A 13,503-nucleotide genomic window follows, 5' to 3' on the forward strand; every position below is an offset into this window, starting at 1 on the left:
AGAACTAATGCAACTCAGTTTACCAAAAAATCAGTATTGTACTTCCCTCACACTTCCATCCCACATTGGAGGTACACAAGAAGTGACTGGCCTACTGGCACTTCCAAATCAAACAGGTATCTGCTGAGTTTATGCTTCAGTCTCTCCCTTAGAGGGACGCAAATGCCGGCCTCTCACCTATTGAGCTGCCAGGTTTTTACAATAGTTGGAGCAGCTGAAAGTTGTCCAGCCATCTGCTCTTCTGTTGTATTTGGTTAAAATTGGCCATCGGGTTATTACAATCTTATTAGGTGAGGGGCAGACAGTTAGACTGCCAGATACATGGAGTGACAGACAGAGAGAGCAATTGCATACACCTTCTTTTTTTAGGAAGAGATGCTGAAGAATAACATACTAACACCCTCTCGCCTCCCAGCCCCTTCTCTTTTTCTTGCTAATTCAGAAAGTTGAAATTTTTCCATTTGGGAGAATTTCAGTCAGGTCCAGAATCACTCATAAAATGGAGGAATTGTTCCAACAACGTCCCTGAAAAGTTTCCTCATTTTAAAAAGAAATCCAGGAACAAAATCTGGCCAGCTCTAACCTGACTGGCTCGAACTGTGCTGCGATGGGTAGTTCAGCAGAGGAGCCTGGGTCTCCATGAACCTCAGCCTTTTCTTAATCCTGCAGGCAGGATCTTCATAAAGGGAGTCATCGTCACACTCCACGCAGGTAATGAGCAACCAGGAGTCAGCACCAAAGCCAAGCAGACCTTGGGCTCTTGTTTATCTCCAACCAATTAAGTTAGCATGGACATAAACACCTCCAGAGCTTATTTGGTGGGAGTGAGGGAAACCAAGGTAAAGTCCTTGAGCAACAGCGTAGGTCAGGTGTGGTGAAGATGTACTTGCAGAACTTGGCAATATATTTGGGAATCTACCTGGAAACTTGTGCAATTACTGACTGTTTCTTCAACTTTCCTTTTCTGGGGAAATACTCTTTTCATTGCACCTATGTAAAGAGTCAACTACCCCAAAACTAACCTTTCTTTGGAAAAAAAAAAGTCTATTGTATCTATCTACTGTAGATGTGATTTTTGAATAATATAGACAATTTTCTGTATTTTAAGGTTGGTTTTATTAAACTGGGGCAAACCAGGAAATGTCATCTTTTCTTCCTCACTGGCTACCATGAAATTTATCCGTGATTTACCCAGGACCCCCAAACTTAAGAGAAGTGGAATTTTAATTCCAGGGCTGCAGCAGGTCAAGAGCCAGGTTTATCTTTCAGCAGGGATTACCTACGGTTTCTACTAGATTATTCCTGACATGTGGCTCATCATATTACAGGTTAACTGTTTAAAGGGGGGGAAAGCATGAGGCATAATGAAGAACAGCTATATAACTCTCCTCCCTTCTCCCCAGAATAAATCTATGCTGAGTTTAGGAGGTGTGTAGATTAAAAGACTGCCTTGACAGGCTATCAACAACCTTACCACATCATATACCAAGAGTGAACTTTAAATCTACCATTTTGGCTACCTTTGAAACTCACAGAGAAGCCCTGTCCTAATACAAAATCTCCTAGTGGTTCACATCTGGGTTTTGTAATTGTCATCTGAAAACAAATAGCGTTAGGAGTGATAAGTGATTGGTCATCTCACTGGAATCCTATTACTCTAGTGCAGCCTTTTTCAGTAATTAAATAATATTGTATTTCTCCCAATATGAATCAAGGCTGAAAAAAAGTTTCATGTTCAGCTTTTAAACTGTGTTTTCATAGCCAATTTATTTTGTTTTTAAATATGTTCCTCTGCCCTTGCTTTTTTTCCCTCCATTTTATTTACTATACCCTAAGCAGGGCTCTGATTTCTCCTCATCCTGCCATGATTACAGGCAGAGTCCTCTGCCAGGGACTCAAAAATTGGTGGACAACTCCTCCTGGGCTTATAAACTCACTGTTGTTCGCCTGCTGTCTTGGGGGAGATGAAAAGCAAATCCACGAGCTGCCAAGAATCACACCCAGGCAGGGATGCAGTGCTGCGAGAGCTGGTCCCTGCTCGGCAGCCAGGAGACAGACGTGACCCTGGGACGAGTTCATGGGGTCACACCTTGGCCCTGATGGAGACCCCCATCCCCTCGTGCCCTCATGGGGAACAGAGAGGGATTAAGCCGTACGGCTGCAGCCCGTTTGCATCGGACTGAATGAACAGACCCCAGCCACAAATCACTCAATATTTTAACAGGCTTTGGGAGGTTTTTCTTCCTCGCTTTAACCCTTTGTGGGAACTCAGGGCCTGCAGAAGATGGCCGGTGGGCAGTCTTCCAGCACATGTGGTGAAAGGCTACCTGGTGCAAACCTTTTCCATGTCCCAGCCAGGGCTGAAGGGACAGGGAGGACTGTCCTCCCCATCACCTCTCAGGTCTGGGGTCTCTGCTACAGCTGCCCTCCAACGCACTCCTCCCCGCCGATGTTTCCCATTGCCTGCTCACCAAACAGGTCCCCAGTTTGGCACCAAGCCGTTCCCCAAGGAGGCCAGGACCTGGTTGTCAGTTATCTCACAGGCATGGGATCACAAGCTCTGCAGAGGACCTGGCTATCTCACAAGCGTCAGATCATAAGCTCTGCAGCCACCTGCCAGCCCCCAAGCCATCTGAGCTTGCCCAAGTCCTTGCAAACTTCTTTCACACCTTTTTTAGGTTGCCACAGGGAGGGCCAAAGGGAGAGCTTTTTAGTCACGGCTGGCAAAGGAGAGCAAATGTGTTCGTGCCCCTTTCTGAGCCCTGGGGAGGGGGATGGTTGCTGAATATCCATCATTTCTCCCTGTATTTCCTCGCCTGTCCTGCCCCAGGCCAGTGGATGGAGAATGATCTATTCTCTGGCAGAAAAGCCCTGTGCTAGTGCAGGGAGAGGTCACAGAGAACAGGAGCTGTAGGCTGACGATTTCTAACCTTTAGCATTTCTTTTTTCTCCCTCTTTTTCATCCCACTCCCACTTGGTCCCCTACAACCCCCTTCATGCTGCGGCAGGTGGCTGAGAAAACTCCTCTGGGCTGCGTGCCAGTGAAAGGCTCTTAGTTTAGCTATTGGGAGTAAAACTGTGTACAAAAAGTAAACACAAACATCAGCCCTAACCGCAAATGCGGTCATATCACTGTCTGGCTTCAGCTCTGTAGAAAATCCCAGTGTAACTGGTCCCAGAGTCAGGCTTTGAGCATGAGCTGAGGGTTAGACTGGAGTCAGTGGGACTGCCTGTGCAAGTAAACGGTGCCAGACAGGAGCTGGGCAGTGGACCCCCAAAGGGCGAGACACATCTGGGGACTGCAGTCAGCACCAGCAACCCGCCCGTGGTCTATAGGTTGTACTTGAGTGCTCTCTAGTGGACAGAAAAATTAGTCCAGACAAACTGTCCCACAAACACAGCTGATGCTCACTCTCCCTGAGCCGAAGTCACCCTCGCCTGGGTGCCTGAGGCATTGGGTCGGTGATACCTGCTCACCAGGGGCCTGTGCCGAGTGTCTGGGAGCAGGGTTTTGGAGGGCGGTTCAAAGCAGGGTCTTCTCGATCCGTGCCCCTGCAGGGCAGAGGTTTGATGCGGGAGCGGTGCAGGGTTGCGGGGGCTGCACACCTCATCGGATAAGAGCTCACGCACGGAGCACAAGGAAACATCCCAACCCCTTCCCCATTACACGGCCTTTCAGTGCTTCTCCTTGTGTGGAAGCAACCAGCTGCAGGACCTGCTCCTGCGTTTGCAGTCAGCAGGTAGAAGAGCAGATAGGTACTGTGGAAGGAGAGCAGAAACATTTTTTGGTCATGAAAGGGATTTCATAAAGAGGTGGGGAAAAATGATGATATTGACTCATTTACCAGCCACGGCTGAGCCTCCAGCAGCCCTCTGCTCCGAGAGCCCTCCAGCGCTGGACATAGTTGCTCTGAAGGAAGGTAGTTCTTGTTTCATAGCACAAAGTGATAACCCACTAGATATAGCAGAAACTTAGACTACTTCAGTACTTTTATGGAAGTCAGCTCAGGACGCAGGCCATAAAGTGGTTATGTAGTGGGTGCTCCCAGATCAGCAGAATCGTATTGCTGAACCCAAATGTTCAAAAGGTGTCCCAAAATCATGAGATTTATAGGGACACTGTATTGCAATTGGGATTTACCTACAGTAGGTATCTGAGTTTTGAGTTCTGAGAATAACTCATGGCATTTTCCTTTTATTTCTGTGAAATGACAGCTAAAAGATTTTTTATGATGGTGATGGTAAAAACTGAAACAGCCACTTGACTCAGGAAACAGCTACACCAGCTATAGAAGTTATATGCATCTCTCCTTAAATTCTTTGTTTAAAACCTGGCTTCTCCATTACCCCTGTGTTGTGGGGGCTGCCATTTTAGGTTTTCAGGATGATACCGTCTGTCAGCAAGAGCTCCTCTTATATGGATATTTCCCAGTGCTCAGGCATCTTGAACACCGATTAAGCTCCTTCTACCTCCTACTGAGATTACTTGTCTCCCATTCATTCTTTTCCTTCACTTTCTAGAGGCCTTTGACTGAAATCAGACTGGCCTCCTTTTCTTTGAGCATCTTTCACTTGGAGCAGTCATCTTTGACCTTGCCTCATCTAGTCAGAAACCACTGAGGCTCTAACACAGTACCACACATACCTGCAGTAAAAAAATATGGGATTGTATATGGGCAGTTATTCTATGCAAATTCATTAATAATTTTGTTATAGAGATGATGCAGCTATGCATAATTTAGGTTACCAAATACTGACTGCATGAATATGTTGATTCAGTTTGTTGAGGGTCCAGAGAGGAAGGAAAAAAAAAGAACGGATAAAAATAAATCAAGCAACCTACCAAACCAGTCAGCACTGGAGAGTTAAGAGGCAGGAAAAAAGTCAGCAGTCCCAAATAAAAGAGCCCTGAAACTTCAGAGAGTTTCTTCCTTTTTCTTTCGCTCATTCACAACTGAACTGAGGCAAGGGAGACCCATGTAGGTGAGAGGAGCAGCTGAGGGTAACCCAAATATTGGTAGGAAATCGTAACTTCATTAGTGATGACTGTTACTGGTATTGGTTCTCAGATTCGCTGCACATTCTCCCATGGGCCTTACCCTGCAGGTTTCCAGTTGACCATCAGCTACACTAACGAGTCCCAGTGCCACTGTGCCTGATGGCCTGGGTGCAGGGTCTGGCCAACACTCATCAATGTGCTCTCTTCTGCCAGAAAAAAAGGGAAAAAAATGGGTCCAATGGAAGAAATTTTCTATGTAGCATGCAAAGCAACAAAGGAATCAAACTCCAAATATTCTGGGAGGTTGCTTCAGAAAAAGGCGAGATTGTTGCTCAGCTCCAGCAGACAGCTCTATCGGCATATTACAGTTTTCTTCTGTCAGGTTTGATTTTTGTGCACCTTTTATGCTGAGATTCACTCTTCACAGTCACCACCTGATGAAAGACCCTACCCTAACCTCATGGGTAAGTCAGCTCATTCTTTCCACAACTTCAGAGGTTAGCAACATGGAGACATTTGTTTTACTTTCCAACTACATTATGTTTTTGATGATACGGGCTCTGGAGTTATAAAAATGCCACATATGATGAGACTTCCTAAGAAATCGGATAAATAGGCAGCGCTTGGACTTCTTCATGAGCATACCGACATAGTGCACACAACCTCTCCAGGTCAAAGACAGAGCCCAGCAGCATACTGGGGCTGAGCAGCCACTTCTGTCTGGGGAGAAAAACCCCAGTTTTTGAAGCATCTTCACAGGCACTGGGCAACGTTTGGATGGGCACCGCTCAGCGAGTGCCACAAGCAGTGCCTCAGCTGAGGCTCACGGCTCAGATCGTGCTCTATTTTTGCTGTCTCAGGTGGCAAACTGCCAGCTGCTTACTCCTTGTTACTATCTGAATAAATTGGATTAGCCAGGAAGCCAACCGGGGGTAAAAATGCCATTAGAGAAGTGATTCATTTAGACATATAACTATTTAGGATATACTTATGCTTTCAGGAACTCCAGCACAGAGCTTTTTAACCCTTCAGAGGCCACATGAGAACGATTCATGTCTCAAAAGCATTTTCCAGTGGCTTGCAGCACATCTGGCAACCACAGCTCCTGTGCCAGGAAGGCTGCAGCCATGTGGTGGTATTTACACTCTGCTGAACAAAAGGTTTCCAGTGGCAATAGCCAGGGAGAGAAAACAACCAGGATTTAGGAAGGAACTCCACTTATGAAGTCTCCCTTTTTTTGTTTGTTTTGACTCATGAGTTTCATGATCCAGACTTCTCGTTTCACCAAAAGCAGCAAAAGATCGTTCTGTATCTGCCACCTTTGGATCTCTCTTGGTTTTTACAGACTTTACATCACATCCCCAACTCCTCCAGCTGTTTCATTCTGGGATGAAAAGCCCAAACCCACTCCCCAGGTCCTCTTTTAGGGGCTGCTCCTCTCTGGGGGCACCCCTGGACCCCACTGCATACCCACTCGGGGTGCAGAGCCTGTTTGGGGGGCGGCTGCACTGATGCAGTGGCAACGTCTGGTTTCTATTGCTTTTCTAATATTCCCCAGCATCTCCTTAGGTTTCTGCCATGATATTGAGGCGTGAGCAGCAGACAGCAGAAAGTTCTGCCTGGTGCGAAGCTTTTTTTTTTCCTCGGTGCTTCTCTGCACGGGTGTGCAGAGCTTCTGCAGGGAAGCACCGACAAAAAGAAGCACCCAGGTGGACCCAGAAGCGTGAAAACGCAGCAGGGGTTCCCAGGCCAGCTGTGGGTGCCGGCGAGGGGCAGCAGAGGGAGCAGCTGCTTGCTGCTTTCCTTCCAAAACACAGGCTGGAGCAAACCGCCCCTCTGAGCAACCCTGTGGCCAGGGCTGCGGGGCTTTGCAGCGCCCTGCGCCCGGCTGCGCTCTCTGCCCCGCGGAGGGCGAAGGGCCGCCGCGGCGGTGGCAGCCAGCGGGCTGGGTTTTATTAAAGCTAACGCTCTCCAGCATCACCGTGCCGATTGTTTTAAGGCAGATGGATGCGTGCGAGCTGTTGCCACTTAGGAGGAGAGCACACGGATGCCACCGAGACTTGGGGGAAATGTTTTGGTCCCGTAAGGCAAAAAGAAAGGGCGCGGAGGGTGAATTAGTGGAGCTTCCGTGTGAGAAACACTGCCTGTCGGTGTAGTCGTGGCCGAGTGGTTAAGGCGATGGACTAGAAATCCATTGGGGTCTCCCCGCGCAGGTTCGAATCCTGCCGACTACGAGCCGGGCCCGTTCTTTTTCTCCCCCGGCCCGGACGTTTTCCTCCCCCCGCTCTTCCCAGCGATCGTTTTGCACCCAGGCCGCCCGCCGGCGAACATCCGGCAGGGCGGCCGCTTCCAGCCCGAGGGAAGGGAGGCGGGACCCCGTGACAGCCGGACGTGGCCTCTCCTCCCGGGCCGGCGCCGATCCGGAGCGACGCCGCTTCCCCGCGCCATGCAGCACAGCCCGGCGCCCGCCGTGCTGGTCACCACCAGGTATCGGGGAGGGCAGAGAGCAGCGACCCCGCCGCCCTCCTCAACTTCGCCAGCCGCTACGGGCGCTGCCGCCGCGGAGCCGCCCGCCGCGGCCTTCCCTCGGCGGGACGGGCCCGCGCAGCCGTCCCCGCAGCGCAGGGGGCGGGCGCCGCTCGGGGAAGGGAAGGAGCGCGGCGGGCGGCGCCTCACGGGGACCCCGGGGCGGGCGCTGAGGGGAGGCCGCGGGGCGGCAGGCGCCGAGGAGGCGCTGAGGGCGGTGGCGGAGCTGAGGCGAGGCCGAGGTGGGCGGGGGGTTGCTGGTGCGTGGGTTTGCCCCCAGGACGCTTCGGATGTCTGCGGTTCCTCGAGTTTTTTGGCATTTCACAGCCGGGAGAGACCCCTGGCGTCGTCTGGCCCGTCGTGTGTAACACCGGCCGTCTGGTCCTTTCCTCCTGTGGTAGCTTAGGGTCGTTTCCCTTCCACATTGACACTGCTGGGGACGCAGTGTGTGCTCCCACCCTCCGGAAACGTCTTTTCCTTGTCAGTATTTCGAGGTGGGTCAGAAGACATTAAAATTCGTCCTGAAGTGTACGCCGGTGTCTTTGAGGCGTGGTGTTGTCAGTGCTTTTGGCTGACCCCCGTTCCTGCCGCCATGCCCTGCGCCCCGATCCTTGTGTGCCCAGGCCACGGGGAGCCCGTCTGGCTTGAAGTTAGGCCGGGGATGGGCAAAATAAGTTTATTCTGTTTTCCCACATTCTTGAAACCATGCACTAGGTGAGTGCAGCGGCACTGTTTTCAGTTGCATGGAATTTTTAAAACCTGTATTTTCCTAGATGTGGCAAATGGACCCTCAAGAGAAATGCCTCGCGAAGAAAATGCTTGTGGCAATCTTTATAGAGAAATGATAGAGATATTTCTCTCTGGTTTTTACCCCTGCGAGATATTTGAGACCACATGGAAGCAGTTCCCTATCACATGTGACATGAGAAACAGAAGTGTTGATTCAGCAAGGTCCTGACTCTTGCACCTACTTCCTAGGACAAGTAGAAACTATTTCAATCACATTAACTTCAAAGCCATTATTTTAATCCTTAAATATTTGGCTATATCAGGGCCTGACTTCCTTTGGAGCAGTGGCCTTGAACCCTCAAACATATCTGACTTAAATCACATACATGTTTTGTAGGACTGACTTTATATTATGTTTAGCCTTGGAAATGGAAATCTGAACACCTGGATTTATTTTACAGTCAATAGACTTTACCACTTGCAAATTGTCCCACTGACACTGGAATGCTTTCAGTGATAAAATTGGATATATATGTATGTGTGGGATTAAGGCTTTAGGAAGTGAATATATTTTATAGCTTGTGAAATAAGATAGTTGTATAGTTGTGACCTTTTTCACTCTTTATCCATACTGGTTTTGGGAGTAGGATTCCTAGTTGTTATGGTGATATAAATAAATAATAATCTGTATATTTGTAGTTAGACTATACAGGGAAATAAAAACATTTGCTGGCTAATTTGTATCTGATATTTTGCCTTCACTTAATCAATAAACTAGTACAAGTTTTTTCTCCTTTTACTGTGACCTGGGTCGTCACAGTTTGGTCCCGTGTGGGCAGAGGTTGCTGGAGCTGGGTGCTGCTGATAGGGCTGACTTTATCGAGGCAGAAAGTGCAGAGTCTGCTCTCCTGACCACACAGACACTGGAATAAAGTTTCTCTGGTCACAGCCCTTGCATCCATTACTTTGCTTTCTCGCTTAGCAACGGCTGCTTTCCCTTCTCTCCCATCTTGGCCTTTCAGCACAGAAAGCAGACTAATTAAAATACAAAGCCTCTACATTATAGCAAATCAAAAGACAGGAATGAAAACCGGTGGCTATTCTGTGAACTGTGGAAACTGCTCTGTTCAGCTGATCTTCACATAGTCTCCCTTTCCTCTGTCCCATGCCGATCCCGCATGATCTGATTGTGCAAGCGCGGTGTTACTGGTATGAATGGTCTCGTGTTCAGGTGAAGTGATTCATGTTAGGAAGGTTAACCATGTGCCCAAGTCTCCCCTGGGCAGTCTGCATTGTAAGCAAAAGTTTAACTTACAGATACACGAGATAGATTTAAATAAGGAGTAGAAGCAATAAACCTCTGTGTCCGACTTAAACAACCAGCTTTCTCTTGTTGCTTCTTTTTTAAAGCTACTAGTGTAAAAATAACTACATGTGAAAAATGCAATGAAACTATATTCTGTCTTGGGATTTGTAGGTGCTGCTTCCGTTTTGAATGACAACAATAACAGTCTCAAATGAATTAAAACACTGGGGGCTGCTTATTTTGAAACTAAGGCATTTCAAGAACTAGTGTGCACTTTGGATATTATGCTGTATCTGTCTCGGCCTCCCTGCTAATTTCTGTTGGTTTAGAATCATTTTTGTGTTTAAAAAAACACACAATCCTGTTGCTATGGAAGAGATAATAGTGGTAGGTTTTGTGTAGGAGATGATAATGAAAGTGATCAGAAGGCCTAAAGCAAACAAACAAAAATGTAGCTATTCCCCCTACCTCTAATCGCTTTCCATTACAGTCATTTTAGCTGAGACTTTTAACAACTTTAAAAGAAAAACCCCAGGTGTAGGTAAGGTACTTACTAACTTAATGACATTTTTAGAACTCTTTGATGCAGCAGCTCTTACAGTGAAGTTGTTGTTGTGTCATCTCAGAACGTCTGTACGTGGTTGGTGTTTTAACCTAAATAAGGCCATTCGGGAAGGATGGTTTACTGGTGGTTTTTCCTTTTGTTTACATCAGAGGTGAAAAGCGGCTTAATTTGTCATTTATACTCTGTGGCTGTGTTAACAGAAGTAAATCACTCCTGAGTACCATCCGACAGACCTTTTTGCTGTCATAGCTGCAGTCACAACTTTTGAGTGACTGCACATCTGGAGAGCATTTCCTCTGCTGCAGATATATTCTAAAAACCCCAGATCCAGCTGATTTTATTGTCAGGTGTCCTTCAAGCCAGCTTTTTGGCTGCCACTGAAGGAGACAACACTTCAGGTAATGACTCTTACTTACAGGTTCGACAGACCGCTGTGTGAAAGCCAGGCACCTATGTATTTATACATAAGCACTATTGATTTTGTGTTTACAGCCTGACAACGTGTAACTGAGAACAAAATTTTCTCTGTTAGTGTAAAGTCAAGTCCTTGGCTGGCAGGAAATGAGAACAAAATTGGAGCAAACAGTATAAAATCTTGGCAACGGTAGAGCTGTTGTTAAAGCCGTAATGTTTTAAACATGGTTTGCAAAGAGGACTGGGTACAAAATTGGGCCTGTGCCTTTGTTTGTTGCTATCTGATTTATCAAGAACTCTCGAGATACTCTCTTTAAAAAGCTTTTTATTCAGTTTTGCTTTGGAGGTTCAGAGGTTGTCTTCTTGGGAAGACTCAAGTTTCAAAAGAACTGGTCAACTTTTGACATGATGAGAGGAGTCTTTTGAAACTTTGTTTGAAATTAGGTTGTTTAAACCTCTTTAAAGTGTATTTTACGTTCGTACGCCTCATGTATCCTTAGGTGAAAGGGCACCTGTGTTAATTAATCTAAACTTCCTAAAGAAAGAGGCAAGTATTCCACAAGACACCTGCAATCCAGGAAGTCCAGGGAGGATGGGACTTGACATTCCCCATGTGGCTAAGGTTAAAAAAAAAAGGCAGAAAAAATGTTTAATGAAAAGAAAATTGCTTTTTTTCAACAGTCCCTGCTGATTTCATTAAAAAACATTCACACATAGGAAGGACTCGGAAATGTGTTCAGAGAGTATTCAGTGCTCTGGATGATAAACCTCTTTCTGCGTCTGGCAGAGTATTTGGTTCCAGTGACAACAGTAGTGAGTGTGCTGTGGCTTGGCATGGGGGTAACTTTGGGGAAAAGATCTCTGATCAGTTTTGGTTTCCAGTCTATTGAAACAGACTGTTTATTTCGTTAAACATACCGTTCTCTTGTGCCCCAACAGCAGCTGCTTGGTCTTACCCTTATCTTAATACGATCCTGGCGTTCCTCTTGCAAAAATGTCATAAATATTTCCTTGGGGGGGAATCCAGGGGGAAGGTGACGGCACAGTTCGGTGGATCTGAAGCTGGCAGGAGAAGAAAACGCATTGAGTAACTGCAGCAGCAGTGCCTTTGTTCCATTTTCCTCCAAGAGGAGCCATGGGTGGTTCTGACTGTTGGCAGCTCTCAGAGGTTAACGCTGTGATTTTTTGTCTACCTTAACTGGTTATGAAAGGACAGGTGGTTTTGTTTCCAGTGGGATTTTCTGTGAGAAAGCTGAGATACGTTAGCTAGTGTACCCTTTCTGCTATTTGGCAACAAGACTGTCAGTCAGACAGTCAAGACCAGAAGGCAGCTCAAAGAGGTCATGTACTCCTTCAACTTGCTCAGTCCTGATGGGTATTTGCCTAATTTTCCTCAAGGACTTCCACAGATGGAAACTGTGTGGTTGGCCCAGCAGCCTGCTCCAGCAACTTCTCTTTGTATTTCAGGCTTTAATCTAGTTCCCTGGGTGGCTCTTACAAATCTCACGTTGTCCCTGCACTCAAGCAAGCTCCTTCTTCCTTTTGTCGTCTCTTTCAGCTATTGTCTCTGCCATTCCTGGGGGTGTCCTAAGACAAAGGAGAGGTGGATAGGGCTTGGTGAGAATTGTAGTGAACAGACCTTTGCTTCAAAACAAGCTGTGATGAGGGATCTCCTCTGCCCTGCTGGGTGGGACAGCACCTTGCGCTCCTGTGAGTGAAGTCCTGTTCTCAATGAATCCCCATCTTCTGTTCCTAGAAATGCTACATTCCTGGCATTTTGTCTGCAGTGGCCAGTGGCAGGTGCTTTGGGATAGAACATAGGAAGCAGGCCATGTCCAAATTTGTATTGTTGCAGAGTAGGAACAGTGTTGGGGTAGGGTCTGTCTGGTGTGCTGTTGAAATGGGAGTCTTTGCACTGAGCTTTCTTGAGCTTTGAACTGGATCCTCGGAGAGGGTCACTTAAAAGTCTCTGTGCCAATGCCTGAACTCTGCATGTGTTTTCTTCCCTAGGCAAATTCAGAATACACACACAGGGCTGGATTTGTCAGTGCCTGAATACCAGGAAATCCGTGGGAAGATGATGTCTGGACACGTAGAGTATCACATTGTTGCTGTTACCCGACTGGCTGCCTTCAAATCAGCAAAGCACAAGCCTGAAGATGTAGTTCAATTTATGGTAAATGTTTAATCAGTGCTGTATTAGTGATAACTTTCTTATTCAGCTGTGATTATTTTGGTCCTGATGTAGCAGATACTTTGTCATCACAGCCTCCCTGGGTCAAGGTCCTTGGCAGGACAACACAGTCTGTACCGTTTCTGCAATAGGAGTATTACACATATATTAATTGAACCTTTTATTCCAGGAGCTCAAAGCAACAATGACTGTTTGTTGTTGCCTTTAAGGCATTTTGTATTATGGGTCAACAAATAGAAACCAATGAAGCGTTTTAGAAGCCCTGCTACAAAATTAGTTTCTTTTTCATATATCAAAATTAGTTTCTGATATATGTATCAGCACTGGGACATGGTACATAAACATGAAATAAATATATAATAGTTTACTTGAATGGAGGAAGAATCATGTGGGTCAATAAGAGGAATTAACCTTGCAGTAGGTTAGCCTTGAGCTATTAGCCTTGATCTCTTAGCCTTGACATGTTTTTTAAAATCCTTAGTAAGAGAGTTTTACAAGGAAGTGTCTGTATAAAACATTATTGAGTTGGATTGTCTTTTTCATGATACCTGCAGAGTAAAGGTTTGAAAGCATAGCACATGAGATTTATTTCACCTGCTTTAAGTCATCTATAGTGTGTGCACATTCACTTGAGCTGTCTCACCTGGGACTGTCTATTGAGTCGATGGAAAAAGGTGCATTTAAGGGTACATTTCATTTGATCTGCTTTAGCTGTCTGCTGAACCACTCCCAAGAAGTGCATTTCTCTCTCCATTGACTATAAAGGTACT

General features: G+C 46.7%; 1 protein-coding gene and 1 non-coding gene across 2 annotated transcripts in view; both read left to right on the forward strand.

Moving 5' to 3' along the window:
• Positions 1-7,151: 7,151 nt before the first annotated feature.
• TRNAS-AGA (transfer RNA serine (anticodon AGA)) lies at positions 7,152-7,233 on the forward strand. The gene has a single exon. It is a non-coding gene; the product is annotated as a tRNA-Ser (tRNA).
• Positions 7,234-7,334: 101 nt separating this feature from the next.
• The window catches only part of HS1BP3 (HCLS1 binding protein 3), a 51,912-nt gene continuing 45,743 nt past the window's right edge, over positions 7,335-13,503 (forward strand). The window contains exons 1-2 of the mRNA XM_072858486.1: positions 7,335-7,486; positions 12,550-12,715. Coding sequence (XP_072714587.1) covers positions 7,446-7,486; positions 12,550-12,715 — 207 coding nt within the window. The 5' untranslated portion in view covers positions 7,335-7,445. The remainder of the gene's footprint in view (positions 7,487-12,549; positions 12,716-13,503) is intronic.

The sequence above is a fragment of the Ciconia boyciana genome, chromosome 3 (assembly GCF_034638445.1).
Source record: "Ciconia boyciana chromosome 3, ASM3463844v1, whole genome shotgun sequence".
In the NCBI taxonomy this organism is placed as follows: domain Eukaryota; kingdom Metazoa; phylum Chordata; class Aves; order Ciconiiformes; family Ciconiidae; genus Ciconia; species Ciconia boyciana.